The 26,727-nt window shown below is 41.3% G+C and overlaps 1 protein-coding gene across 4 annotated transcripts; it reads right to left on the reverse strand.

Moving 5' to 3' along the window:
- Window positions 1-190: 190 nt before the first annotated feature.
- On the reverse strand, window positions 191-26,727 carry LOC139297637 (CAP-Gly domain-containing linker protein 4). Of its 4 annotated transcripts, none has more exons than XM_070920391.1 (15): window positions 26,596-26,727; window positions 25,489-25,628; window positions 24,847-24,940; window positions 24,431-24,592; window positions 22,798-22,916; window positions 18,317-18,565; window positions 13,201-13,336; window positions 12,727-12,858; window positions 7,734-7,928; window positions 7,461-7,595; window positions 5,624-5,747; window positions 1,220-1,222; window positions 1,060-1,124; window positions 894-972; window positions 191-557 (listed from the first exon to the last, which is right to left on the reverse strand). In XM_070920391.1, the coding sequence occupies exons 1-15, from the start codon at window positions 26,711-26,713 to the stop codon at window positions 191-193; spliced, it is 2,118 nt and encodes a 705-aa protein (XP_070776492.1). In that variant the 5' UTR covers window positions 26,714-26,727. The 4 variants fall into 4 exon arrangements, with proteins under 4 accessions (XP_070776492.1, XP_070776489.1, XP_070776490.1 ...); XM_070920388.1 differs by lacking the exon at window positions 1,220-1,222 and adding an exon at window positions 9,223-9,318; XM_070920389.1 differs by lacking the exon at window positions 1,220-1,222 and adding an exon at window positions 9,223-9,318 and having other exon boundaries at window positions 13,201-13,332; window positions 18,310-18,565.

A 26,727-nucleotide genomic window follows, 5' to 3' on the forward strand; every position in this document is an offset into this window, starting at 1 on the left:
ATAAGTGGTTTTATTACTGCAACTCCACCCCCTCTGGAAGAGCACGGAGGACTAACTATATGAATGAGAAAATAATGTGCCATGCCAAAAACAACAAGAAGTTTAAACTTAAAACCTTTGCCTTGAAAAGATCATAAACAAAGTCAAAACATCTCAAATTTCCCCCCCCCAACCCTGGTTCCCACAGTCCTCAGCTGTTTTCATTCACCAGGCGAGAACCGTTGATGCCACGGTAGGTGACTCGGCTGGGACGGACCAGCACGCCGTGGCCGGGTCGACAGGTGAAGTAACGGCGCCCGCCCACAGACCCGTCATTCTTGCCTTTGGGGCTTCGCAGCTCCAGACCCAGCCAAAGCCCCGGGGCAAAGTCCGCTGTGCCCAGGTAACGGATGAACGCCATCTCATTGGCACTGCTGAGCAACACCTGCATGCCCACGTGGAGGCAGACCTGTCCGTCAGAGCTGGGCAAGGGGCTAGACCCTGCTGTGCTCCCGGGAGCACCGCCGATACCCCCGCTGAGGGTGCTCCAGCGCCGACGGTGAGGGTTGGAACGACTTCTTTTTTTTTTTTTTTTTTGTAGATGAATTGTGGGAGCACAGGGGAAAATGCAGCAAGAAAGATTTATGAGAGAAGGTATGCAGTGTGAGAGGATATCTCAAAAGCAAGTGGGAGATTCATGGCAGCTTGGTGTTTGAGGGATTGATCTTCAATTCCCTGTTCTCTCTCATTATAACCACAATCATGCATTGGCCATTTAAAAAAAGGAACCTTTGCTGACTAATACCACTGCTTCTTATTAGTATTGATTCTGCCACTGCTGCCGGGGATTAGGATGAAGCTGAAAAGCTTGGGGAGGGTGAAATGTGAGGGTTGTGCAGAAGAGAGAGACACACCTGGTAACAGGGCTTCTTCTGCTCGTCTCCTTCGGGGTGGCGATGGCCGATGATGTGCTGACACTGCGACGGATTGTCCCTGCACGGCCGATCACAAGAGTCAAGTACTCGCACACCGATTCTTGCATAAGAATGACTTCACAAACATTTCAAATAAATCTCTCACCGCTGAAAGAATGACTGAGGCGTGAGGAGGAGAGCTCTGAAAGGCAATCAACAGACCCATGGATCCTGTAAGTCAAAAAGAAGAAAACAAACATGGAAGTGACATCATTTATCTTCATGAACATTTAGGTATCCTCATGGAGTTTTCAACATGGGACCACCGACTGTGAAAAACCCTCCACTGACACTGATCATACTTCACTTCATACAATCCTCAGGGAATTAATGTGGTGCAAAATATACCGGACTGTCCATTTTGAAAATGTATTAAATACCAGCACATATCTGTAACATTTTAGAGTAGACTTGGCCTGCATCTGATAATGCCCCCCCCCCCCTTTGACAATCGCAACACGGGAAAAAAAAAAGAGACCATTTCTGTTGCTTGCACAAGAGCACCTGTCCGGCTTATTGATGTTTTCTGAAGCCGCTGTGTGACTCTAATAACGTTAGAGCTCTGAAAGCCATTTAGAGGGAGACTGCCAATGTCGAGAAATGAGCGAGAGAGGAAGAAGTAGTTCCCTAGTTTTCTAATGGATGTGAGGGGAGGGGTAAAGAAACAGAAAATAAGGGGGGTGGGGGGTGGTTGTGATAGCTGCTGACAGGAGAAGAAAAGAGGGAGAAACAAGTTGCAGGGTGGGGAGAACGTGAGATTCTCCATGAGACGGAGGGAAACCATGTGCTCAGTTGAGCACACTATGTGCCCTGGGGTTAATTAAGGAAAAAAAGGAGAGGGGAGGAAAAGGACATGAATAGGGGATGGCAAAAAAAAAACACAGGCGGTGACTTTCCAAAAGGCAGCTTTTATCTCATAGAAGATGTAAAAACAAAAACACCGAAAAATAGGGGGGGGGCCATGAAGAGAAGTGATGAGAGGTGTGGATCTGCATTGAGATGAAGGAAGGTGAAGAGACTAATTATACCTAGGTGGAAAGATGGAACGTGTTAATTTAACCAGCAATCCCTCAAATCTGGAGAACCCCTCTCTCCTTTAAAATAAACATTCAGTACTTTGGGTGTCAACTGCTTATCAAACTGTAATGGTTTTCATTCAGGCATTGTGCTGTGTTGATGTGCCATCCAATAACAAGGTCAATAGTTTTTATCCACTTGCAGGAAATGTGAAGTAAAAACAAAGCAATGTCTGGCAGTGAATAACTTAGTGGCTTGTGAATATGTATGCCAGACAACGCTTCCATATCCCCAGGATTAAATGATCTCCATAAATAGCCACCTTGGCACTTGATACATCTGTTGAGTCAACACTTTGTCTGTGCAGTGCGCACGCCCGATCTGATGTGCAGAAATAATGATGCCTCTAGTGGAATTTGCCTTTGTTCGTGCACTATTTGAACAGGTCAACGTGGGTGCCATGTGGGAGTGGTTGCATCGCATAAGTAAGAACAGGGCAGACAGATGTACAACAGACCTGTGAGGTGAAAAGGACAGTTTAGCCGTCTGCTGCATGAAAACACATCCAAACGCCACCAGGGAGTCCATCCAAACTTAAGTTATGTTAAGTACACCATTTGGCAAACCATGAAAAATCCTTTCATCGGAGTCTTGAATTAAAGATACAATGCATATTTGGCACCAAAGAAACAACTCATACTCACACACACACACACATGCAATGCTAAAAAGATGTTGACTAATTCTATCCACATGGCTCCGATAGTTTTGGTTCAGGGCACTTAAAGGGATTTAGTGAAATTTCAAGCGTACACAGGCAGTGTCGGGACAGGGATACACACAATGATTAGACATTGCACGCTGATATGTATGCTGTCGTCTCTGTAATGCATCACTATGCTGTATGTATTAGATGAACACAGATTGTACCATTCATGCCCATATTATGCAATAATATTTTCTATTATTGCTATTAGTGAAGGAGACTATCAGACTATCAAGTGAGATCTGATTTGTGTTAACCAACAGCTCAAGCTGGTCTTCCTCATGAAACATCTGGAGAAGTGTGCAGACGGGTGGCCAACTGACATGATGAATCACGATGTCCTTCACAGTCACCACATTTCAACCAGACTGAACACTGATGGGACATTTTGGAGAGACACGTTACCTAGTACTCTACGCCAACATCGTCAATGCACCAAATGAATGGTGTTCAGTAGAGCTCTAGAGACGTGGAGAATATGTGTCAGGGAGTGCTGAAGCCGTTCTGTTTACCTTACTAGGACAGTTAATGTTGGCTTTTCCTTCAGTGTGTCATCCATCTGTATTTCAGACACACCAGTCCAGCTGACAACAGCTAATGGTGGGCCAAATCTCTGCAACAGTGTGATTAATAAGAAAGGAAAGCAGGCAAAGTGCCAACTGTAGATGTAGATGTAATTGGCTGTTTTATATTTCTATAATAGGGCTCCAATATTTCCCACTGCAGCATTGTTTGTTATGAATTAACAGCACAGTATGCACTGAAGCAGGATTCAGAAACACAAAAAAAAGATAGGCTTGTGAATATAGATACAGCCACAGTTCTGCCACTTATACTGTCATTTAGTCCAGTTAATCTGTGAGACTGGCATTTTCATATCACTCTGAGCTATCGTGTGTGTCTAAAGCTCAAATCACGGCTGAGACAAATTATTATTTACAGACACACATTATCATTACATCTAAAGCATCACGGCGGCTTTCAGATCACACCCATGTGAAAAGTTTTTCACAGACAGGTCTACCGTAATTATGTATATCGTTAGGAAATACTATCTTGAATGCATGAACAGGCCTGATTGCACACATCAGAGAGCCTGAAGAGGCTGATTAGACACAAGGCAGGTCGCTCAGCTACTCAGCAGATCTTTTGAATGGAGCTCCCACCAATTTAAAATAGACCGGCCTCCATCTTAAGTCTCAAACAGATGATGCAAAACACCAAACACAAAGTTTGAGGAATAACCTTCTCTGTGAGAAAGTGATACTGAAGCAGAGACTTGTCTTGAACTTAACTTGCACTGGTTCAACCAAAGAAAATATTGAGTGGCACCATTTAGCCTCATTCTTGTTACATGCATGTAAAACATCCTGGAGAATGAAAAAGGAAACATCACCGACAATGGTAACTAAAGTTACTAACAAACCTACATATTGCTCATTGTGCTGAAGTGTTAGTAAAACTGCTGCAAAACCCATGTTATGAAGTTATGAATGATTACATTAAAGTATAGATGATAGTGCATCTAGGAGAATCTTCTTTACTGTTCATTGCAAGTATAAAAAATCAATCTTTTATTTTGCTCAATATTTTAAAACCCACATTTCAGTGATGCAGGAACAAACCACTCCAAAAGCTATTCAAATATTAAGACAAATTGTCAGTAAACCATTGAATTTAAAGTGAAAACAAAATACAACTGTCGACCTATGTCATATTAGGTTGTTGTTTTAATTTCTCTTCTGTCACATTTCTATTTGTAGACAATGATATGAGGAGGGGGTTGAGAATTCACCTCAGCTGACAGCCAGTCTGACAGAGACAATGCACTCCACACAGCACAACACTGGTGACAATATTTTGACCAGATGAAACGTTATGAATAAATTTACGTCAGATCTGCGGTCTGCTTGCTCGCACTAACTCACTCACAACGTCTGCACAGGCTACATAGTGAAAGCGGCACATCAGCAGGGCAGCAGCTTCAGGCCTCTGTCAGGGTCCATACAAGATGCATTCAGGCACAATACTGCTGTGGAGGTCACCTGCCTTTTGACAGCACTCATTGAGTAAAACAGAGGTATATGTGTTCTGTCAGACGTGCGACAGACAACTGGAAAAGGCGAATGAAACACTGCCCTTACCTTAGCTGCCTATTACACATCAGTATGGCTTTCCTTCACCTGACTCAGCAATTGTATGGCTAAAAAAATGTAATATAGAACATTTTATATAAATGATTTACCAGATGTGTCAAAAACTTGTTTCCAGGCGGGAGATCTTCCAAATTCTTTTCAGGTCTTATTTTAAAACGAACTCATATTCACTCTTGCTCAACCAGCACTTAAAAGGGAAAATGCATGCAACATTTTAAAGGTATTCTCTTATATATATTCCATTCCCTGTGGTGAAAATATAACCTCTTTCCCAGCCTAAACAAAGGACACAGACCTATTCATTATCTGTAATCCATATTCAAAGGCAGGTATGATGGCATCTGGCTCCTAACTAGGTGGCACGTTAAACTGAAGAGCCATGCTGCACGAGGACCCCAGGCAACTCTGACTCTCTTTAATCACAAGGAGAGGAGGACTGTTTACGGCACAGAGGGCAAAATCAAATCTGTCAACACCCGCACAAATGGCACTGTCAAAAGAGCTCATTAGCGCCATTAGATGTATTGATGAGGGCGATGAAACACAACCTCGGGGTTTTCAGGACATATTGTCAAATACTTAAAAAAATCTGCTCTGAACTTATTTAAGATATTTGTTTGACAAATCTGTTTTTGTTTCTCTTTTGTTTCTGACTAAGTCATTAGTATTAGTAAAAAATAAATAAATATATATATATATATATAAGCTACCTTAAAAGGGCCTGCCCTCACCTTTGAACACGAGACGGAGGAGCAAAGACGCCATGCTTTGGTGGGCAGCTGAAGTACCTCACTCCTCCCACTGATCCATCATTCTTACCACTTGGCTTGTCCAGTTTAATGCCCAACCAGAGCCCTGCACAGACGGAAAGACCAGAATCAGAAATCAAACCAACTGTAACACCAGTGACAGATAATCCCATGACATCAAATGACCAAAGAGGAGAGATCCACCTTAAATGTTGTTATACAGCACTCCCTCTTACGTAGCTCCTGAATAAATAATAATAAACTGTTTGTCTTTCACTTTCAGTCATTACCCTGTGATGCGAGGCAGAACGTGAGTTCAGAGCACCTCTCGATGACTTTACAGAACCTTGAGTGTGCCACATAAGGAAACAGACAAAATGTAAAAAACAAGTCAAGTGTTCAGCAAGAAGAGCTGCCTTTGGTATAGACACACAGCCGTCAATGCACTGCGGCTGAGATATGGAGCATTGCCAGCACTGACTTAAAGAGTATCAAAGGAAACTTAAGACTGAAATCCTTTCAAACATGATCCTCAGTGGTGTGAGATACGTTAGTACTTATTCATACATGACTGATGCCTGGGCACAACTACTGCCTAAATATTAATGAATACTGTGAGCGGTTTTCTGTCTGGGTTTCAACGGCTTTTGCTCAGCAGCAGCTTTCTCATATCTTCTGTCCAACTCGAGGTCTGCCACCACAATGACGTGTGACTGAGTTTGCAATGCAGCTCATGCAAGTTGAAAAAGAGGAGCTTAATAGAGCTATCACTCTCTCCACATGTGACTTATTGTACAATAATGATACAGCACAGACATTTTTAACCATTATGCTCACAATTTTGACATTTAAATTTTGACAAAAAGAAAGGAGAAGTTTTCTTGGTGTACCAACCTTAAATATTGTCCACACTCTTTGACATGCTGTTAAGTCAACCTTAATAACCTTCTTTGGTTATACTTCCTGAGAGTCTTGACTCTGAAGCGTTTTATTTTTGTGTGTCAAAAGAATCAGAAACTTAATTTTAACCCCATGATGACAACAATGTCACATACGTCAATGCAGGATGCATTTAGGGAAACACTGAAGAAAACTGCAGTGATTATAATTCTTTATGTCTGTCCTGGAAACAGGAAAGGAAGGACAGCCATGATTTATTAAAAGGAATAATAAATATTTTAGATAGACTTTGAAGGCTTTTTTTTTCTTTGTTAAGCTCAAGGTGCCATATACCAAATACTGATAAGGCTGAACCTTTTCCAGAGAGTATAGTTTGGTCCTTTTGGAGCCCCACGTGTTGAACACACGTGCTGTTACAGAGGTCAAATTATTAATCAATTAATTCATTATTATTATTATTATAATAGTCAAATGTAAAACCAGTACGGGCAATCTATTGAATCAGTACCCTATCCTAACCCTTTTGTTAACTATAAAATAATGATTTGTTTAACTGTTGGGGTTTTTGTCATACTTCTGAACAACCCAACTGGCCAAAAAGCTATGAGACACCATGATGCTGATATTAAGTTGTTGCACATAATTGTAAGAAATTCCTTCAGAGAGCACTTCAGTATTCATGTGCACATATCACACATCACTTTTCGAATAATCAAATTTACCACAATTTACAATTAACGTAAGGCATAAGCTGATGTCTTTATGGAAATTACGCTGAATAACATCTTTTTAAGTGTCATCCTGACAAGGCTGCTAAGTATCTAGCAAATAAAGAGTGGATTCATGCTGAAATATCCATTTTTAGTGGGACTTCAACTGTCAAACCTTTGCAGGGTGAACATAAATTTTAACAACTGACCTGGAGCAAAGCTGGTCTTTCCACAGAATTGGACTACACCAGTTCTCTGGCCTACCACGAGCACCCTCTCCCCCAGGCGCACCTCAGGGCCCCCACACACAGAGCTACTAGCTGAGGGGGTTCGGCTTCGAAGACCTGGGGGAGATAAACAGAGAGTGTTTCACTACTGTGATAATTACTGCCTTTAATTTGATTCTACTAGATTTGTATAATCATGTGAAAATCCTTCATTAAGACAATACAGCATATAACAATATAATAAATAAGACAGACCTGCAGTAGTAAGTGCAGCGGTGTCAGGAGAAGAGCGCAGGGCCGGTGAGGGCGTGGTCCTGGGACTCAGGGAAACACGCTGTCTTCGCTGCCTGGCGGGAAGACGTTGCCTTGGCAGTGGGCGAGGTCGCGCGCCCGGCCCATGCCGAGAGTCCAGTGAGGAGGACGAAGAGGAGAGAGAGCGGGAGAGAGCACCTGTGGTGAAAATGACACGGAGCGACGAGTGACAGGACACACGGGGGGACATGTCGGTTAAAGAAAGAACAGGTGACTGAAACAGAACCCACAGTCAAAAGTTCATTAACAAAAGGCTACATGAACTGTTGCATCTAGGCTCCATAACATTAGCTGGGAATGTCGTTATCCATTCTGCCATCTAAAAATCACACGGCACTAACTGTGTGCCTCCCCTCTTAATACTGAACCCACCATCCATCCGTTTATCAGGGACTAATTCCGTTGAAATAATGAAGCTCAGCCTTTTGTTCATGTTTCCATTTAATTCTTCTGAATGTGACAGTGCCTACAGCACTCCGATCCAGACAATTACCACTGGACTATTTCAGAAATCCAAGCAGCCGTTACACACGATTCAAATGCAGCACAAATCAAGTGAGCTCAGTCTTTCACAGTTGCTTGTCCTGTTACGGAGGTCACACTAAAAGGGCCAACATACTACTGCCCTCCCAACTTCAGGGAATGGGATGGAGGAGGGGGATGCCCAATTTCACTCTTAAGAAGCCATTTGGACGCAGGACCTCATTAAGCTTCACAGACCTTCCCAGGCCACAAGTTCATTAAGTGCCCAACTCCTAGAGGCTAATTGATTAAATCTGTGCCAAATGCTTTTAAGACGAAGGGAAGATTCAGCTACAAACAAATTGGGACCCAGACAGTGATGGGCAAAAAAACCTCTCAACCTTTGCCAAAAGTTATTTTCAACAGTAAGCCTTCGCTAATGGGCCCCTAAGAGTGGACGGCAATGCACAGAAATAACAGTTAAAGCTGCGGACTCATTTCTGTCATTTCTGTTTGAGCTAATCAATCCCTCATTGGCTTAATTGATCACTGGACTTCTGTGGTTTTGGTTTCATGCACAACAAACACAACTGCAAGCATACTGTATTTTCAGGTTGGAAAATATCTGGAATTCAGATTAGGCTCAATATTCATTCTGTGTTTCATAGCACCCAATCAGATCAGATCTAAATGATGCTTCCATTGCACATGCAGTGCTGATGGAGGATACACAGTGGCACCAGTTATTTATGAAAGTTGAACTACCCACAGATGGATTATGATGTTGGATTCAAGTATTAAGGTGCACAAATGGTCAGAGACAGGTGATGAGGAGTGTGTGGAGCTAAGATTTGAACAATTTCCACAGCTTTAGCCAAACAGAGATTATCCTTAATACTGCAACCTCACTCCCACACCGTGTTCTCTGATACACAGTACAATAAAGCCCACTCAGCTGTAACTGCAGTACCTGTCTTTGTCCCTGAGGCGTCTCCCTCTGTGCCCTGATTGGGACCAGGTGGACTTTTTTGATTATCATGGATTTTTTTGACAGATGGAGATAAACCTTTCCACCCACACACACAGACAAAAGAGACACAATGACTACTTTTCAACACAGAGATCAATACTCATCTTAGTAAGGTAAATGAAGTGCTCAGATTAGAAGACGACATAAATAATGTAACATCAAAGTCACTTTGACAACTTCAATTATGAAAAGGTATATTTATATTCTTTTGTTTGACAGTTGAAATTAGCTGGACTAGGATATTTATAGTCAGTAGTATCTGTTGAAGGACTTTTGAATATCATGGACATAGGTGGAGTGGTTCACATGTAAATACAATATGCAAAGTTCATGACGTTTGGAGAAATTAAGAGAATTAGAGTGGCAGACACAAAGAAGCTACACTAAAAGATAAAACACAAGAGAGTGAAGAAATATAAATAAAGGACAGGGTGACATTGTCGAATAGCAATGAAACAAGAATTACTGAAAGGCAATTTTTCTTGACTGAACCAAGACCGTCTTTTACTCCAACACACAATAAAAACACTTAAATATGCTGAGACAAGCAGTTACACCCACACAAAAGCCCCAATGACAGTGAATACAAAAGAACAAAAAAAAACTTCAAAAGGAATCGGGGTACTGACTCATAAAGCACACAATGAGGAACAACAGTTCTTGCAGAAGTAAACATAATTATGTTCTTTAACTAGTTTATAGCACCACAACTTCAACCTTTTTATATCGTTTGTTGACTTAAATTAAATCTACCATTAAACTGACTAAAGCCTTTTTGAGGCTGTTCTTTAACAGAACACGGGGCAAAATTAGCACCAGCCACAGCCAAATGTTGGTAAAATATGAAAGTTACTAGTAGATTTCAGACACAAAATAATGATGTACTATTCACTGGCTGGTGAATTTGAACATTCATCTCTCAGTGGACCATCTCACCGGCTATCATCTAACAACAATTTAGCCTCTGGGGGCAACGGCCAACGTTTCCGGGCTCCCGGTGCAAGACCTATCCGGGCTGAGACTTTCTCTTCTGTGCGCTGGCCATTGTTTTCAGTCCGATTAGCAACTTGAGATGCAAGAAACAGATTACATTATTATATTGTGGTAAACAGATTTTTAAAAAAGCTAAAAAAAAAAAAAAGCTAAATTGCTATCAGACGATAGCCGATGGGTTCCGAGATTACATTTCGACCTCCACACAGACATTCATGCAACCACAGCCCACTGAAACGTGATTGGTCAATACTACTCGGAATACGAGCGGAAACCAGAACGCTTTCAATCCAAAATCTTGTCCCTTGCCCACAAAATCTGCATTCACATGAAGAGGTTAGTCAGTGGCTGGTAGACGTTCACATTTTAAAAAGTTAATTTCTCACCCTGAGCATCAAATCAACATTCATGTGTCTAACCAGATTTAAGGAAAAAAATAACAATCTCTAATGAGAATTCAATGCATACATACATCTGCCACAAAAGCTGCATCACCTTACTCTCAACTCATTAATATGTCACCTAGGTTTAAACTTTATATTGCGCTTTGCAAAGGCTCAAATCAGCCTGGTATTTATTGATTGCCATTTCAGTTCACATTTCGAGAGCTGGGAAACGTTCCCCTCAGAGGCAGAGTTGTGTCTTTCCTTTGAACTCCAAAGAGGAGACTACATTTCAGCTCGGAATACCAAACATTTCTTGTCACTTGACCTTTAGCTTGCAGGGACCTCCTGGCTCTATCTATCCTTCCACATACTGACGTTTGCTTCAAGTGACAGACTGCAGCACAGGCTGAGGCTTTCTGAATCAAGCAGTGGTGCTTTGAGAGCATTGTCTATGTTCCCACCGCCCTTTGAGGCCTGAGCTACAGTTGACACACTCTAATAGGGGCCAGCCTGGCATTCAACTTTGTCTGTCTCTCCTGGTTAGGGAGACGAGACAGTTCCACAATGACCCATCCAATCTATAGATACACACAAGCGAGTGATATGTACTGCCGATCCAATGGGACGCTAAAACACAGGTGCCGTGGGCTGTAAATGGCCGACAGAGGCCCTGAAGAGTGTTTGGTCATAAATTAGCCTGGTTCCTGGTATGGAGGTGCTGACACACACGCCTTCACATGCATTGCTTGCCACATATAACACACTCACATACAACTTGTGATGAATGGCTGCCAGGCTATTCACCCAGTCTATGGCCTAGTTATTAAACCCTGCTTAATTGGACTATCAATCACCAAATTCCATAGGCCACTCTGAGGTCCACTATTCCAGTCACGTCCAGATCAATCTGCCTTCAAAGCCTTTGAATATTACACCACCACAATACAGCTGTAAACCCTAGAGGGCGCAAGAACCACGAGAACCAACCAAGACAAGGTTTCTACAATGTTCTGAGGTGACTGGACTATATTATGAGAAGACAATAGTCAGGAGCTGAGGATATGGGCATCCAAGGACTGTGAGAGCAAGGTCTTGTCACCAGTCTAATTTATGCATTGTCCTTTGGCACTGCTTCAGAATCCACTTTTCAAAGCATTCGAGGATGATTAATATGAAAGTCCAAATGCAATAAATCCTGCAACGCAGTGACATGGCTCATACAAGCTAGGAAAGTTGAGAATGCCTCTTTTTGGCACAAAAATCTGGACACCATGGAGTGGCTCAGTCCCCTCAATAGTAGGCTAAAAGCCCACTGTGTCAGCATGAAAACTGTCAGCACAGGCAGTACCATTTTGGTATCTAGAATGACTAGTGTTCCCACAATTACTACCACTATCCCTATATTACTATTGCCCCTAGAAATACTAGGGGCAATAGTAATAGTAATAGGAAATACTGTTAGGTTTCCATGCATATTAATGTCACTGCATGCTCCCTGAGCTAAGATATTAGTCATAATGTGCAGACAATGACACCCCTCTCATCTCTCTTTTAAACCCAAAGCCACATCTTTGGCTTGGTGAAGCAGTCCAGCAGCTAGCAACCTGCAATGATCTGGTTTCATAAGCAGGGTTGACCTTCTCTCGCCATAAACTGGACGCCAAAAAAACACATTTAGTTTGAGCAATCACAGTACAAATTACATTGGGAGATGTTTAGAGGATTGGACTGCAATGATTGAGGCTCCCCTCAATTGTTTACCTTTATTGCTTTCAGGAAACTTTCTCCGTACTTCAGTCTGTGCCACTAAATGTGACAATTTACTACTGACAATTCACACAGTGCCTGTGGAGAATGTTAGCACCCCTAGTTTAGTTTATTTTCTAACAATATATTTTACTTTACATGACGACGACATTATATAGCAGAGGGAGAGAGGTGGTTGAGGATCACCAGAATATACACTTGTAATCCAGTTGACCGAATACCAAACAGGCCAAAGGCAGACTTTGATTAAGCAGGAATGTTCAGACGTGTTATGAGCTGCGTGCAGCTTGTCCTTTACCTGTGTTTATCTTGGAGGTGACGCGGGACAGGTCAATGCGACGAGGGGGGCGTACGGGTGTAGACGTCTTTGTGGTGCTGGTTTTAGGTCTTTCCAAAGGTTTGCTTATCTTAGAGAGGGGAGCAAAGATTCCTGAGAAGAAAACAAAAAAAAGCATAGGAAAATGGTTTTAACTCAAGTCTAAGTCTTTAAGTCAGAAGATTATGGGTGATTCAAGATATACAGAGTGATAATAAGACAAATAAATAAAACAGCAGCAAAAGACACGTTGCATATGCTAATTTGAACACGTTCAATTTACTGAAAATTGACAAAAAGGACAAATCTAATTTCCTGAGGTTAGTTAAGATACCACTGAAAATCTGATTGGACCAATTAAGTCCTATAAAGTCAATAACGGTGGAAGTAATTGATGGAGTGGGTGGGTGAGTCAATGACTTTGACCTTTAAGTGCTGGGCTGTGGTATGACCTACCATGCTTCATTCGACAGGTGAAATACTGAACCCCCGCTACTGAGCCATCGTTCTTCCCCTCTGGTTTGTCGAGCTGCACTCCGGCCCAGAGGCCTCCAGAGAACTCAGTGCTGCCACAGAATCGCAGGGTTCCTACCTGCGTACGCACAATTACATACCGCAGACGGTCAAAACAAATACGAGTGCAATGTGCAAAATAAATCAAAACAAAATCCAGACATGCGGCAAAAGAACTTCCCAGTGCACTGAGCAGTGTGTGAAATCATTACATCTTCATGCCATATATTATGTCAAGGGCAGAACTCCTGCCAGACACTCAACAACATTTTGATGTGTCTATGTTTACTAAAGCAGAAGAAGAGACAAACAATTAAAAGGGAAAACAGAGATCAAAGCATGAGACTGTGCCAGAAAGTGCAGGAAAGATGATAAGAGTTTTGATTAGCCAATCTCTGAAGCTCGGCACACTGCGATTCTGTACTCAGTGTGGCACAAAAATCTATTAATGGCTCATTCTTTCAGAGCAAATGTCCGACTGGGCTAGAATTACTATTTTCTTATCATCGACATGTCTTTGTTTGCATTTATGTGTGTGCAGTTTGGATGTCCATAAAGCAAGGGCACACTACAGACAACAACAATTACTAAGGTGTATAGGGATTTTGAAAAGGGCCCTGATTAGATAGCAAGAACTCAGTCGACCATACTGTGCGATCAATGAAACAAACTCCGAGCAAAAGCTGATACTGTACATCCATGATGAGGATAGAGTTTTGTCGAACAGGCATTCATCAAAAGGTTTGCTCCTGATGGCTTGCAAGTCAGTAAGCCTGTCTAAACTAAGCTAAATGGAGGGTAAAGGATTATTAGACTGCCTTAAGTCCAGATGGACGTGTCATACAGTATGCTATCATGGACCGGATACTCATAAATATGGTTATTTTGTAGAGAAGCTGGCCATGATGGACAGTTTGATGGTCAACAGCTGTGAAATATGTATTTTATAGAGCACTGTACTTATTTAAATTGAAGTTGGTAATGGTATGTAGAGCTTGTAATATGAAAGGCAGATGTGTTCTTTCACATTAAAAGGTTCTTATAGCTTTATTGCTTAACTTTTTCTTTCAAAATATGTGCAGTAAAGCTCTGTGCAAGTCTTAGGTTAATGAAAAACTAATGATAAGCAACAGGCCACCTCTACCACTGTGCACGAACGTCAGAAACATCATTTGTGTAAACAGTTCACCCTTTACCCACACAGACTGCCTGCAAGCTACACGTACAGCACTTGCATGGTAAATCTGTAAGACCTTGAAGCCAGCGTTAACCTCGGCACGCAGGTGGAGCAAATTCAGACAAGACTCCTTGAGCCGGGGAAGACTCACCTGAGATTAGTTGTTTTCAAGTTCTTTCAAAATCCACACTTCCTTAAAACCATGTCATCTCTTATGGCCTTGAATTCAATAAAATTGTAACATTTTAAGGCCTCATTCCAATTTAATAAAGTCCTCAGCCCTGAGAGCAGGAAAAGGCACTCCCTGATCTAATAAGAGTCATTTGTCAGGATCTCTGTCACAAGAATGGAGTTATTTTAGAATGATTACAATTTGTTTTGCCACAGGGGTCAAGAAAATCAAAGCACTGTGCTCCACAGTACCACTGTACAGTAACTGTACCTAATTTGTTTTTCGGTGAGCTTGCGGGAATAAGAGCACACTCATAAAATGGCACCGAGATTACTTGTATAAAAAGGTAGAGACGTCACTGCAAAATGGCTGTTTAACTTTCAGAGGCTGATCAAGTTGACTTTTCTGAAGTGGTAGGACTGGGGTAACATTCAAAAAAGCAGCTTGAATATTATATCATTATTGCCGGTTTAAATACTTTATCATGCTACACGATTACAGAACAGGCACAAAGACATTTAGTGAATATACCACTGTGCGGCAACTGGTGCTAGTTCAGAACAGAGCCTTAACTGAGGAAAATGTCTGTTTGTTGTGTTTGAAGAGGGAATGTGGAAAAAGCAGTTTCCAACACTAACAGAAAAGCTGGGAAACCAGTCCTCAACTGTGTTGGTGGACAAGTGATAATATTTGATGGCACTATTGAACACAACTGTGATGAAAAGTATAACATACTACCAAAACCAGTATGTTGACAGATGTTGACTGTAGGCAGGGTTGCAGCAACAGGAGTTTAGTGTGTAATTGGTCACAGTGTAGATTGGCGTAACCTAAGACTTTGCTGGGTCCATGTCCCCATAACTTACAGGCCTTACAGGTCACATTAATCTCATGTAAGTGGGGTTCTTAATAGAGACTGGAGGGCAAAGCTGCAAGTGATGAGAGAAAGGTTGTCCCGGATATCTGAGCAGGTACTCGTGATGGTGAAGCACCAATGACTGCAACAGCAGAGTCTAGTGATTGTGTGCCAATGGCACGACAGTGGATGTCTCGTTCACCTGCTTTGTTGGATCACTAGGCAAATTCAGGGTGGACTGGGCCCATGCTGTCAGCCTGATGACTAAAGGCACACATCAGTCATTGGAAAAAGGCCAGTGTTGCGAAATTTGAACACAAAGTAGAGAGAGAAAGCACGGCTTTCTGGGGTTTTCATTTCATTTTGGAGCAGCAGTACTGTGTAGCAAATTGTCAAAGTTGAACTGTGCCAGAAAACTGTACATTTTATTTGACCTATGGGGCTAAATCTCCTCTGCTTTCAAAGCAAGCTTCTTGTGAAAAGGATTACACATGGCTTACACCATCACACTGTAGTTGGGTGGTTAGGTCGAGCAGCCTTACTAAAGTATTTCTTTGCATTACATGAAGGAATTGGGAAAAAAATAAAATCGGTTGCTGGATGCATTTCTTCAGCTAAATTCATAGGAAAGGGCTGGTTTAACGTAGTGAAAGGATGTTTGCTGCAATAAAAAAAAAAATGAAAAACATACCAGCAGCAAAAGCTGCAGAAACAGTTCATGTAGACCTCTATGTGATGCAACCAAAAAGAGGAAGCTGCATGCCTTAGAGGACAGTTTTAAAACATATACTGCGACTGGTCAGGAGACTCTCCATAAATGCTTATAATTACAGAGCTGGTATGTGACTACTTCGGTGCATTACTTTGTTTACACTTGATTGATCAATTTTCTGACACTTGAGCACATGACACATCAACCGACATAGCATAGTTCACACTGCCAGCTGTGCACACCACAGATAGTGTGAGGCTTGATGAAGAAACGGATACATCTAAGAGAAGAGGATGACCCACGGGCAAAGGGGAAGTGGATGAGCATTTTAAAACTTCGAACATTGTTACCAGACATTTAACAGAATCACAAATGGAGTCGGATGAACTTGAACATGCTCAGATAAATGTTGACGATATGCCAGCGTGAACCGTCAGACATAACCCTGAATGCTGGACGGATGCCAAAATAGCGTTGCCTAGCAACTGGAAACTATTTTTTCTTGGTTGAGGGCTGAAATAATTGTAGAAAAATTAACCATAGCCTCTGTCTTTGTTTAGTATAAACCACTGCACGGCACTGATGTGATGGGGCTACAGGCTGATGGTGTATTAATCCATTTTGTATGTTATTACTTTTCTGGCCATTAATACTAGTTTATTCATATTAGTACAGTAGACTTTGTAAAATCATCAATTGACTGAGTAAAAAAGATCAGTGCACTCTCCTCTAATTCTGAAAAAGGACATGGCAGGAATTCAACTCCAACCACTTTATGTACATAAGGCGATAAAATTGGAATTACTATTCCAATTGGATTGGGAAAAATCTTCTCAGTGCTTAACACTGATTATTAGCTTTGTTGATTAGGCTGAAAATGCAGCCTATTTTTCTTCTACTTTTGTGGTTTTTAAAAGTGGATACTTTAAAATCAATACTGTGTAAAAGATAATAAAATAAAATAAGGTAGGAAATTAACCCTGAACGGGACAAATCTAGCTCTTCCTGCTTGATAATGCAGATAGATGCTCTGGTTTTACTGTTACAAATGTAAAAAGAGATCATGTTAATTATTATCAAAACAAGTTCCAGTACTTTGGAGAAGAAAAAGTTGGGACCCATAATGACCTGGAATCTTCTTGTCTATTCTTGTTTATTAGATACATTTTTCCGGTGTTCCTGCCAAAACGCACACACTAATACGACATAGCTATTTTACAGTAGAGTTGGGCTTTCATGTGAACATTAGACGATCACGTAGGATTCACTGACTGACCTTAATTTGTCAATGCAGGTCTGTCCGGTAAAAGCTTTCTCCAGCTGTATTCCACAGCACCCAGTAGTCATTGCATCACATGCTTCCACCTTCTCCTATATCTTTATTTAAAAAAAGTGACTTGCAAAAAGACAATCAATAATTTGGCTTCATCTTTCAGCCTATCATCGAATGCCTTAAATACATTTTTTTACTTTCATTTATGTATCACTAAAGGTAAATAGAATAACTGTTAAAAGTATTAGGACATTGGTCCTGAACATGCCATCCTATTTTGCATTGAAAAGGAACATTTTTCAAAGAAAATTCAAAATCTACCATCGTCATTATGACATAAAAATGCAAATTATGACTGTTCCTCTCTTATTCAAAGTGAAAGATTGCCATCATTGACCAAATAAATATATTTTATAATTTGTTTCATGTCAGTCTGTGCTGTTCAAATGTCATGGGAGCAGTGGGAGCTTAAGGGGCAAGCTGCTGGAATGGAGTGTGCTTTACTGTATACAAAAAGGTAAGAGAAAAGGGGAGTGGCATCATTTATTGTCTGTAGTTATAAAGCAAAGCCCATTTGAGTTGTAAATGGGTTGAATGCAGCCCCTGACCCATAGTCAGTTTCATATCCTTGTATTACACCAAAGGTGTGGCCACATGTTCTTTAAAAGATCCTATAAATGCATCACTCGCACACTGCTGCTAGGAGTCAGTGCATTTCAGAGGTTGTCCCGGTAACTGGTGAAGTGTACACTCATTTGAATTCAGCTCACCATCAGGTCCTAATTAGAGGGATGGGAAACTTTTGAATTGAAGGATCAATCACGATACTTAGTATTGTTCTTGCCTTTTGACAGTGACCTACCACACACCTTCTGTCCAGCAATCACCACACGGTCACCGAGTCGGATTCCCATGGTGGCGAGCTGGATCCTGGCCTTATCGGAGACAGCAGGAAGGGACTGGGCTTGCAGTGTGAGAGGCAGAGGGGAGCTGGGTCTGGGTAAAGCCTGTCTCAGCAAAGTCCGGAGCTCTTTGGCCACGACGGCTGCATCTGCCATCTCCAAGGGCATGTCGAGTGGGTCAGGCACCTCATCTGCTGGGCACTGCCCTTTTTCATTCTGTCGGAGGAGACAAGGAAAAAGTACAGAAGAGCGATAACAACATTAGGAATAAGATGCAAATTTCATCCAACAAAAATGTTTTCATTTGCCAGCATGCCAAGTAAATGATCAACCTCACTGAACACATCAAATATTACAGAACCTTCCGACATAATCTTTAAACTTTCCTCTACTCCCTGAACAATGTTCAGTTCAATGTGGAAATGTCTATATTTTTGACAGTGTTTTGAAATAATGCTTGTTTTTTTTTTACAATATTTAACTTACCCATCTCTCCATTTGTGCTTGCAACGGAGCAAAATCACTTCTAGACACTTTCAGTGCGTTTCATTTAAGTGCCCCGAGGGAACACGATGCCAAGCTCTCACACTGAACCATTCTTTTGAAACTGTCACGCAGTCATGTGGCAAATGGTTATAGCTGCCATACACTGTGTCTACAACAGTAGTTAAATGATGGGTTCAAAAATGTTTTTTAATCCATCCTAATAAAATACTCATATGCCATTTGCCTGTAACTCTCTCATTGTACACATAGCATGAGAGTATTGTACTGAGATAAACTTATCAAACAAGCCCACCCCTTAACAACACTTAAGAATGACTCCTATGATTCTGCAAGATGTATATTTACACCACGTTCTTTATAGGAGCAGTTGCACAATTTAACACAATGCAATACAATAGCCCTGCAGTGAATCCTATCCTTATAATGTTCAGTGTTTGTCAGCACTGTGCCAAAGCGGTGACGACCCAACTGCGGTCTAACGGTGGTCTATTTTGAGGCTTTACTGTTGTACTGAACTGCTAATGTTTTGTCCACTGACATTTACATACACCAAGAGGACAAAATATTTGAAACATCTCTCAATACATTGCAATTCAAAACAACACTGGTTGTTGCACAGGAGTACAGTAATAAACTGCTAAATCTGTGTTTTCTGAACACAATCAATCATGTACTGTAAGTGGCAGTTGGGAAGATTTACATTTCTTTAATCCAGAGACATTCAAACTCTAACCTGTGTGATGTTTAAATGTTTACCAAGCAGTGAGCTTAACATATCTTAAAGCTGCTTCTTCTTGATTTCACAGCTGTTCTTGAAGTAAAAGGGGATTTCTTCTAAAAAATATGTAAGTTAGTTAAACCAATAGATTAGAGCGGCAACTATTACTCGATGAATTGATTATTCGATCAAAAGAAAATGAGTTGCCAACTATTTTGATAATCGATAAATCGTTTCAGTCATTTTTCAAGCAAAAACGTAAAACGTTAGCTGATTCCAGCATATTAAATGTGAGGATTTGCTGCTTTTCTTTGTCGTTGATGATAGTAAATGAAGAGTCTTTGGGTTTTGGACTGTTGGTTGGACAAAAGAAGCAATGTGAAGGCGTCACTTTGGTCTCTGGGAAATAGTGATGAGCATTTTTCACGTTTTGACATTTTATAGACTAAAAGATTCATCTATTAATCGTGACAATAATCTGAAGATTAATCGATTCCGAAAATAATCGTTAGTTGCAGCCCTACTATAGATAAAAAGTTTCTTAGATAGAGAAAACAAAAAAATAGATAAGAAGTTATGACATCTTGCAAGTTTTCAACAGCTCTTGCAACATTGGCATACAGCTCTCGTGGCAGCTGAGCGTGATGAGGATGACTTCACTCTACCCACCAAAACTCCAGCACATACCAAACAGACTTGCAACAGTGGCTCACTTCAAATCTGAAACTGGAAGTAAGCAACCCAATACAGCAACTTGCTACTAATGGAAAGTATGATGAGCTGCCATAGCTATTAAGCCATAAGATATGTGGTGAGGGAAACATGAAAGGCCAGCAACATTTTTTTTTATTTTTCCATCCTTGTAAAACTTTCCACTGCTCAAATCCAAGGTTTGTTGTGACGAATCTCTGCAGGGCCAGGGAAGAGAAATATCAAATTAAACCATTTCAAAGTCTGACCTTTACTCAAAAGAATAAGAGATTTTAAACTGAATTTCTGGGCTCTGCTATCATGCTTTATACTCCACTGCCAGCCACCACTGACATTTTTCAAATGCAAGTGACACAGTTTGGTAGGTAAAGCATCCCGGTACATCACAAATCAATGCAGATGCTAGATGCCAATGCTATATGGCGCAGACAAGGTGGCAGATAGTGATGCAATACACACTATTTTTTCACTAAACTACATTCTCTACTGAACTTCAGAAAGACTGTGGTTTACATGTTCCAGGCAACATTAAGTTAATGTTGCTTTTCTTTGTGTGTCTGTGCATTTTGCAGTGTTAACTAACTAAGAGTAATTATCAAATTAGTACAATGGTATGACTTTGATTCACCCACATGAGGGGTCTATACCTCCCAGCAAATATATTGGTTCTTTTTAAACTATGACGAGGATTACTAGGGGGAGAAGAACTTGTAGAGATAAATGCAACATATCTGTAGGGCTAAATGGAAGCTGCAAAGACCCAGTAAATCTTAAATAATAAAGCAGACAAAAAGAAAAGTCTCCCCTCAATGGATAAGGAACAAACATCCACGTCTCTAACCCAGATCTCTAAATAAAAGGGTTAAAAAAACAAGCTGGTTCATATCAACCAACGTCTACATTCCCTCCAAGCTTTGCATTGACACACTAAAAAATATAGAGCCTCTGTCTGCACTCATCTTTGAGCAAGGGAGTTATTGGATTATGGTGTGTAGTGCTTTGGTGACCTCCAGTGGGAAATTTAGTGCATACAAAGAACAGGCACCTATTCCTGTTCAGAAACCACGTTAATGAGCCTGGAAAAAAACACATTTGTGCAGAAAACATGCAACTTCTAGTGTGGGTAAAATCGTTCAATAGAACGTATAGGCCATGGATAGTCTTGATGCCACATCGCCATCTACTGGGAATCTGCTGTACATCCTTCAGTTGAAGATCGCAGCTGATCAGGGCTGTTCAGCCCACCCCTCCAACAAGGCATTACATGACTGCAACAAGGCAGACAGACTGAGCAATGAGAGATGTTCAAGTGGTAGATCCATTCGAAACATCCGGGACATGTGTATGGCAAACACCTGCCTTTTTAGGTGTTATCGGCCAGCTGATTCAGAAAATGCCAAACGGGAAATATGCGCAAAAAGACTGAAAATGTGAGGCCTGAGAAAGTAACTAGAAGATTGCAATCTATTATATTTCTTAACTGAGCATAAGGTCTCCATCAAAATCAATGTAATGCTGTCATGGAGAAAATCATTCACATCACATTTGACGGTGGGAAAATTGTGGGAGTGCATTTTCTATTTCCCAGGGAGTTCTGATTGATGACGTCTGAGGGCAAATATACAGGGCCACCCCCACCATGAACACCAACAGTCTGTTGAAATCCAATACAACTCTTGCAAAGGTTTACATGTTCAGTTTTAGTTGAGAAGTCGGAGAAGTTTAGGTTAAATTATAAGGTAGTTTTTCATTTTTCACACTGCAGTTTGTGGTGGTGTTGTATTGGACTGCATTATATGAGGTGATTTAGTAGTGCTGAAATGATTAAGTCGATTTATCGAAAACTGATCAATTTTGACAAAGCCATTTGCTGGATTTGCTGCATTTCGTAGTTATCATTATAAATGTAATGGTCAAACAAAACAAGCAATTTGATGACATCGCGTTGTGCTCTTTGAGAGAATAACGTATACTGTAGTACAAATAATAAAAAAGAAAACAAATGAACACCGTACCACATTGAAATATATTAATGTTAAGATGGAATAATCAAGCAATTTGTTAGACGGGATTGTGTGTCACACAAGTGATAAATAAACCCAAGCAACCTGAACACATTTTATTGAACTGAAATGCTGCTCAAGGAAAAACTATTTTATTTTCATATTTGAGAAAGATGCAATGTATATATTGAGTCATTAGGTGTGATTGAGTGTCATATTCTCTCTGAATTTTTGCTATACTTTATCTTTTTCTAAGTCATGAGCATGCTCATCTGCGGTAAGACAGCAGAACCTTTTACGTGAGTTAAATGAGCCCACAGTGCAGCAGCACTGCAGGCTCATAAAGTGAGGAGATGTCAGGAGAAACGCTTCCTGCTCTCGTGAAGGTTGAGCACAGATTGGAAAAATGATTTAGGGTTGTTTAGGATCTCAATGACTAATGTAACAGTCTGTAACTAAGTTAGAGAGTATGGGATTAAATGTAATGAAAGAGAACAATGTAAACTTACTCTGAAAGCAGGGTTGGCTCCCAGCTCCAAGAGACATTTGACAGCTGACATGCACAGGTTGGACGCAGCGATGTGTAGGGCGGTGCCAAAGTCAAAGTCACTACAGGTGGCATCTACCTCTACAAAACAAAAAAGGCAATCAGGAGAGGTATTTGACATTTTCACAAGTTCTATGTTTTCACATTTCTTGGTGTATGATGTTGTCTTATATCATTTTCTAATTAGTTAAGTTATCTCAAATTAAGAAACCCTTTTTGACCATTTACTCTCAGTCGCAGAAAACGGAATCCCTGCCCCTGTAGAGGTTTTGTAAGTCTTGTTACATTAACACCAACTCCATCACACTTTGTTTGAACAGATTGCTGAGAATAGACTTAAAGCAAGATCTGCCAGACTTGATTTGACTTGATCATGGGTGCTGGGAGGTTTAAGTACCGCCATGACAGCAGAGTTGTCGGGCTTTTTGAAGACCTAAATCTCAAAGATGGGTAATAAATGGACCTCAACGTGAAAGAAGTGGGGACAATACAGGGGGTTTGTCCATGAATCACATTTACAACTTTACTGAGTTGGACCCAGAACCCCCTCAAAACTGAAACATGGACTGATGTAAAAAGACATCAGTTATCCAGATAATTTAGCAAACCTGCATCTGGAACAGGCCCCAGGTCCATTGTTGACTCATTGCTACAGCATCTGCTATCAGGGCCAAAGGTGGTCCACAACTGTAGTGAACAGGGACATTTTTCTGGTCTCTCAGGGTATTTATATATGCATGCTGTGACCACTCAGGGTCTGTGATGTTGCCCTCTCTCATTAGTTTATACTCACAACTTAATCAGCTCATGTTGTTCAGTACCAAACTCATTTTCTACCTGAACATACTTTCATTTTCAGTTTTCACAGTCAATAACTGCTGGGATATAACATACACAAACAGAACAGACCTGAGCAGCACACCAAAATATGATTAATATGGTATAATATAATTTGTCCATACTTATGTGTAATTAAAATATTAAATTTACTGAGGCAAGCTTTTAGTCAGGGACCTTCTTCAAGACAGACTGCAGCGTACAATGCTTTTCCCATATTCTTCGTCCTTCATCCTCCATCTTAGCTAAAGTAGCATCAACAAGGTTTTATCTGCCAAGTAGTGATTTTTATAAATTGGACTCCACACTGGTGATATGAGTAACAATTAAAAGAAATGTAAATAATCTGTAGTAAACTCCTGCTGCCGCTGTACAAGTCTATCCACACTGCAACATCATTGTCTGTATACAATGAGTTACCAGTGAGTACACATATAACCAGACCCATCCACTACCATAAAAACCTTAGCACATAACAGCAACACAAACTACAGCCTCCACAGAGTAGAATCAATACCTCTCTGACTGACACCTACAACGAAAACTGAATATGATAAGCTGCGCAAAGTTAGGCTGCATTGCAGGGATGCTGTATTGGCTAATGTGGGTGCACCAAATAAACGTTTACCACAGGAAAAAGATACATTTAAAGGCCTTAATCCCCACTGCAGGTGGTTATGAAAATAGGAATGTTTGCCCTGTGCAGACGATGGGGGCGACCCTCCCCCTCTCTCCTCTGGCTGCAGCTCTGCTCTCACCTCCAGGCTGGGAGGCCTGCAACACCACCCGGATGAGCTGGGGCACGTCGAAGTAGGCAGCATAGTGCAGGGCCCTCATGTTAGTCCAGTGTGAGCGAAGGTTGGGATCAGCACCCAGGGCAAGGAGCTGGCGGGCAAAGCTGGCTGCTGTCTCTGCATCGCCTGGGGAACAGAGGAGGGATACAGGTATGTTACGTTGGAAGGGGGCGCAGTAACTGACAGTACGTCACCTCTGAAGACTGTGTTTAAGGAGTAGTATTGATGAATAGCAGCGCTTAACAAGTCATATAGGACTGTGTAATGTTGAGAGGTCAGAGTAGCAAGATAAACTAACACACAGACCAGACAAAGGAGATGTGTATATACATTTACAGTCGAGCTGAGAGCGTTTATTCAACATCCCTGTCAATACTAACCGATGCCCGGGGCCCCGGCCTTGCAGCAGTAGTGCAGGAGGCTCATATCTGTCAGACCGTCTCGATCATTCACACCGCAGCCTCTCTTTAGGATCTGCGCAGAGACAAGATGTGCAGTGTGTCACTGAGGACCGCTGGTGTCACTGTGCAGAACTATTACATAATAGGCTATAAAGTGAAACTCGGGGGCACCGATCTGATGAATGACAAGTGAGCTGGGGCTCTCATAACTCTACTCATCTTTAGATTTGGATGAGAATTGTTGCGCAAACTGACATCAAAACGAGGTATTTATTTCTCAAGGGTAGCCGCTATTAAGTGAGAGAGAGTGAGAGAAAATAATCGCCTGCTTTTACCCTTGAGACAAGTGCTTCCCTGCGCAATTAACTGCATTGCAGCTTCTTTGTATAACTCTGGGTGGAGGTGGTATGGAGTGGGTGGGCAACAACCAAATATATTCACATATATATTCTGGTGTGTTCAGTTATCATATTTTGTATTAAGCATTTTTTTTTACACTGACTTGTGAATAATTGAAGTAGTCTTGAATTGGGAGTACAGACAGAGAAAGGTTTGCACTGTGGTAATGTAACCAAACAGTATGTAAGCACATTGACAGTGAAAAATGCTGGATGGCGTTACCTCATTGCCGATGAGGTCAATGTTCTTCTGAACCTGGGGCACCCACTGCCTGAGGACGGCAAACAGCTCTGGAATGGTGGTGCTGGGATCCAGAAGAACCTCCCTGCATTGCGGCTCACTGGGGTCAAAGAAGGAGAACTCTGGAGGTGGTGAGAGGGACAAAAACTGACAGAGATCAATTTGAACTGTAAAGTAATTCACCTTTCTAGCAGAACTGGGAATCCAAAGCTTGACGTTCCCTTTTCACCTGCATGTGCATGTGGAGAGAGCATGTGTGAAACTCTGCAGCACAGACATACATTAACTTTTTGCTGTTCCATCGATTCAATCAAATTACTAATCTTGGGAAATGCCCTTGCTGTGCTTGCAAAGGCGATTGAAATCAGATGTGACAGTGGATGGCATGCTGTGAACCAAATGAAGCATTAGAGAACCCGACAGAGGCTGAAAACAAATAAGCCTTGGCATTTCATAGTGAATGCCAACACTTATAATTTAGCCAGCGTAAACCTTCTGCATTTGCTTTACTGGCTGTATTATATATATATGTATATGTATATATATAAAAGCACTGATACCCAACTGATATCATGTTAGGAACAGATAAATCATTTAAGTTGTATACTTTCAGTCAAACACGCAAAGTAAAACTGGAACTAGCAAATTCACCAATCCGTAAGAAATGTGGCAGTCATCAAAAATTGCATTGAACTATTCACAATATGAAAAAATTATACCACGATATGATTATAATAATAAATGAGATGAGCAAGATTTAGATGTCTGCCACCCTAGAACTGGAATCATCGGTCAAAAAAGTTATTGAGTTCAGGACTTCGATCTCTCCCGTCAGGATCGTCTTCATTATTTCAGACATGATCATTATCGCTTGAATCTGGATTAGTCTTGTCTAGTGGTGCACTGATCAAATGATCTACAATCATAACTCACTGATAAAGTTTTTCACATGTCATCAGCTCATCATCATTTCAACAGCATGATAGAGAGTCAGCCGTTTGTATCGAATCTTTTCAGTACTGCTGCGAGGGTGCTAATTAGCCTGAGAGCTCCACTGTGCATAAGTACTGAATGTGTGGGGATCCTCACCACAGTCACTGGGCATGGGTGCAGAGGCCACCTGGTGGATAACCGGACGCTGATGGGAAGAGGCCCAGCCCAGCACGGTGTCTCCCTCGGCAGGCTCCGAAACATCCTCCTTTGTCATCTCCCCCTCAGGGC

The sequence above is a fragment of the Enoplosus armatus genome, chromosome 15 (genome assembly GCF_043641665.1).
Source record: "Enoplosus armatus isolate fEnoArm2 chromosome 15, fEnoArm2.hap1, whole genome shotgun sequence".
Classification (NCBI taxonomy): Eukaryota; Metazoa; Chordata; class Actinopteri; order Centrarchiformes; family Enoplosidae; genus Enoplosus; species Enoplosus armatus.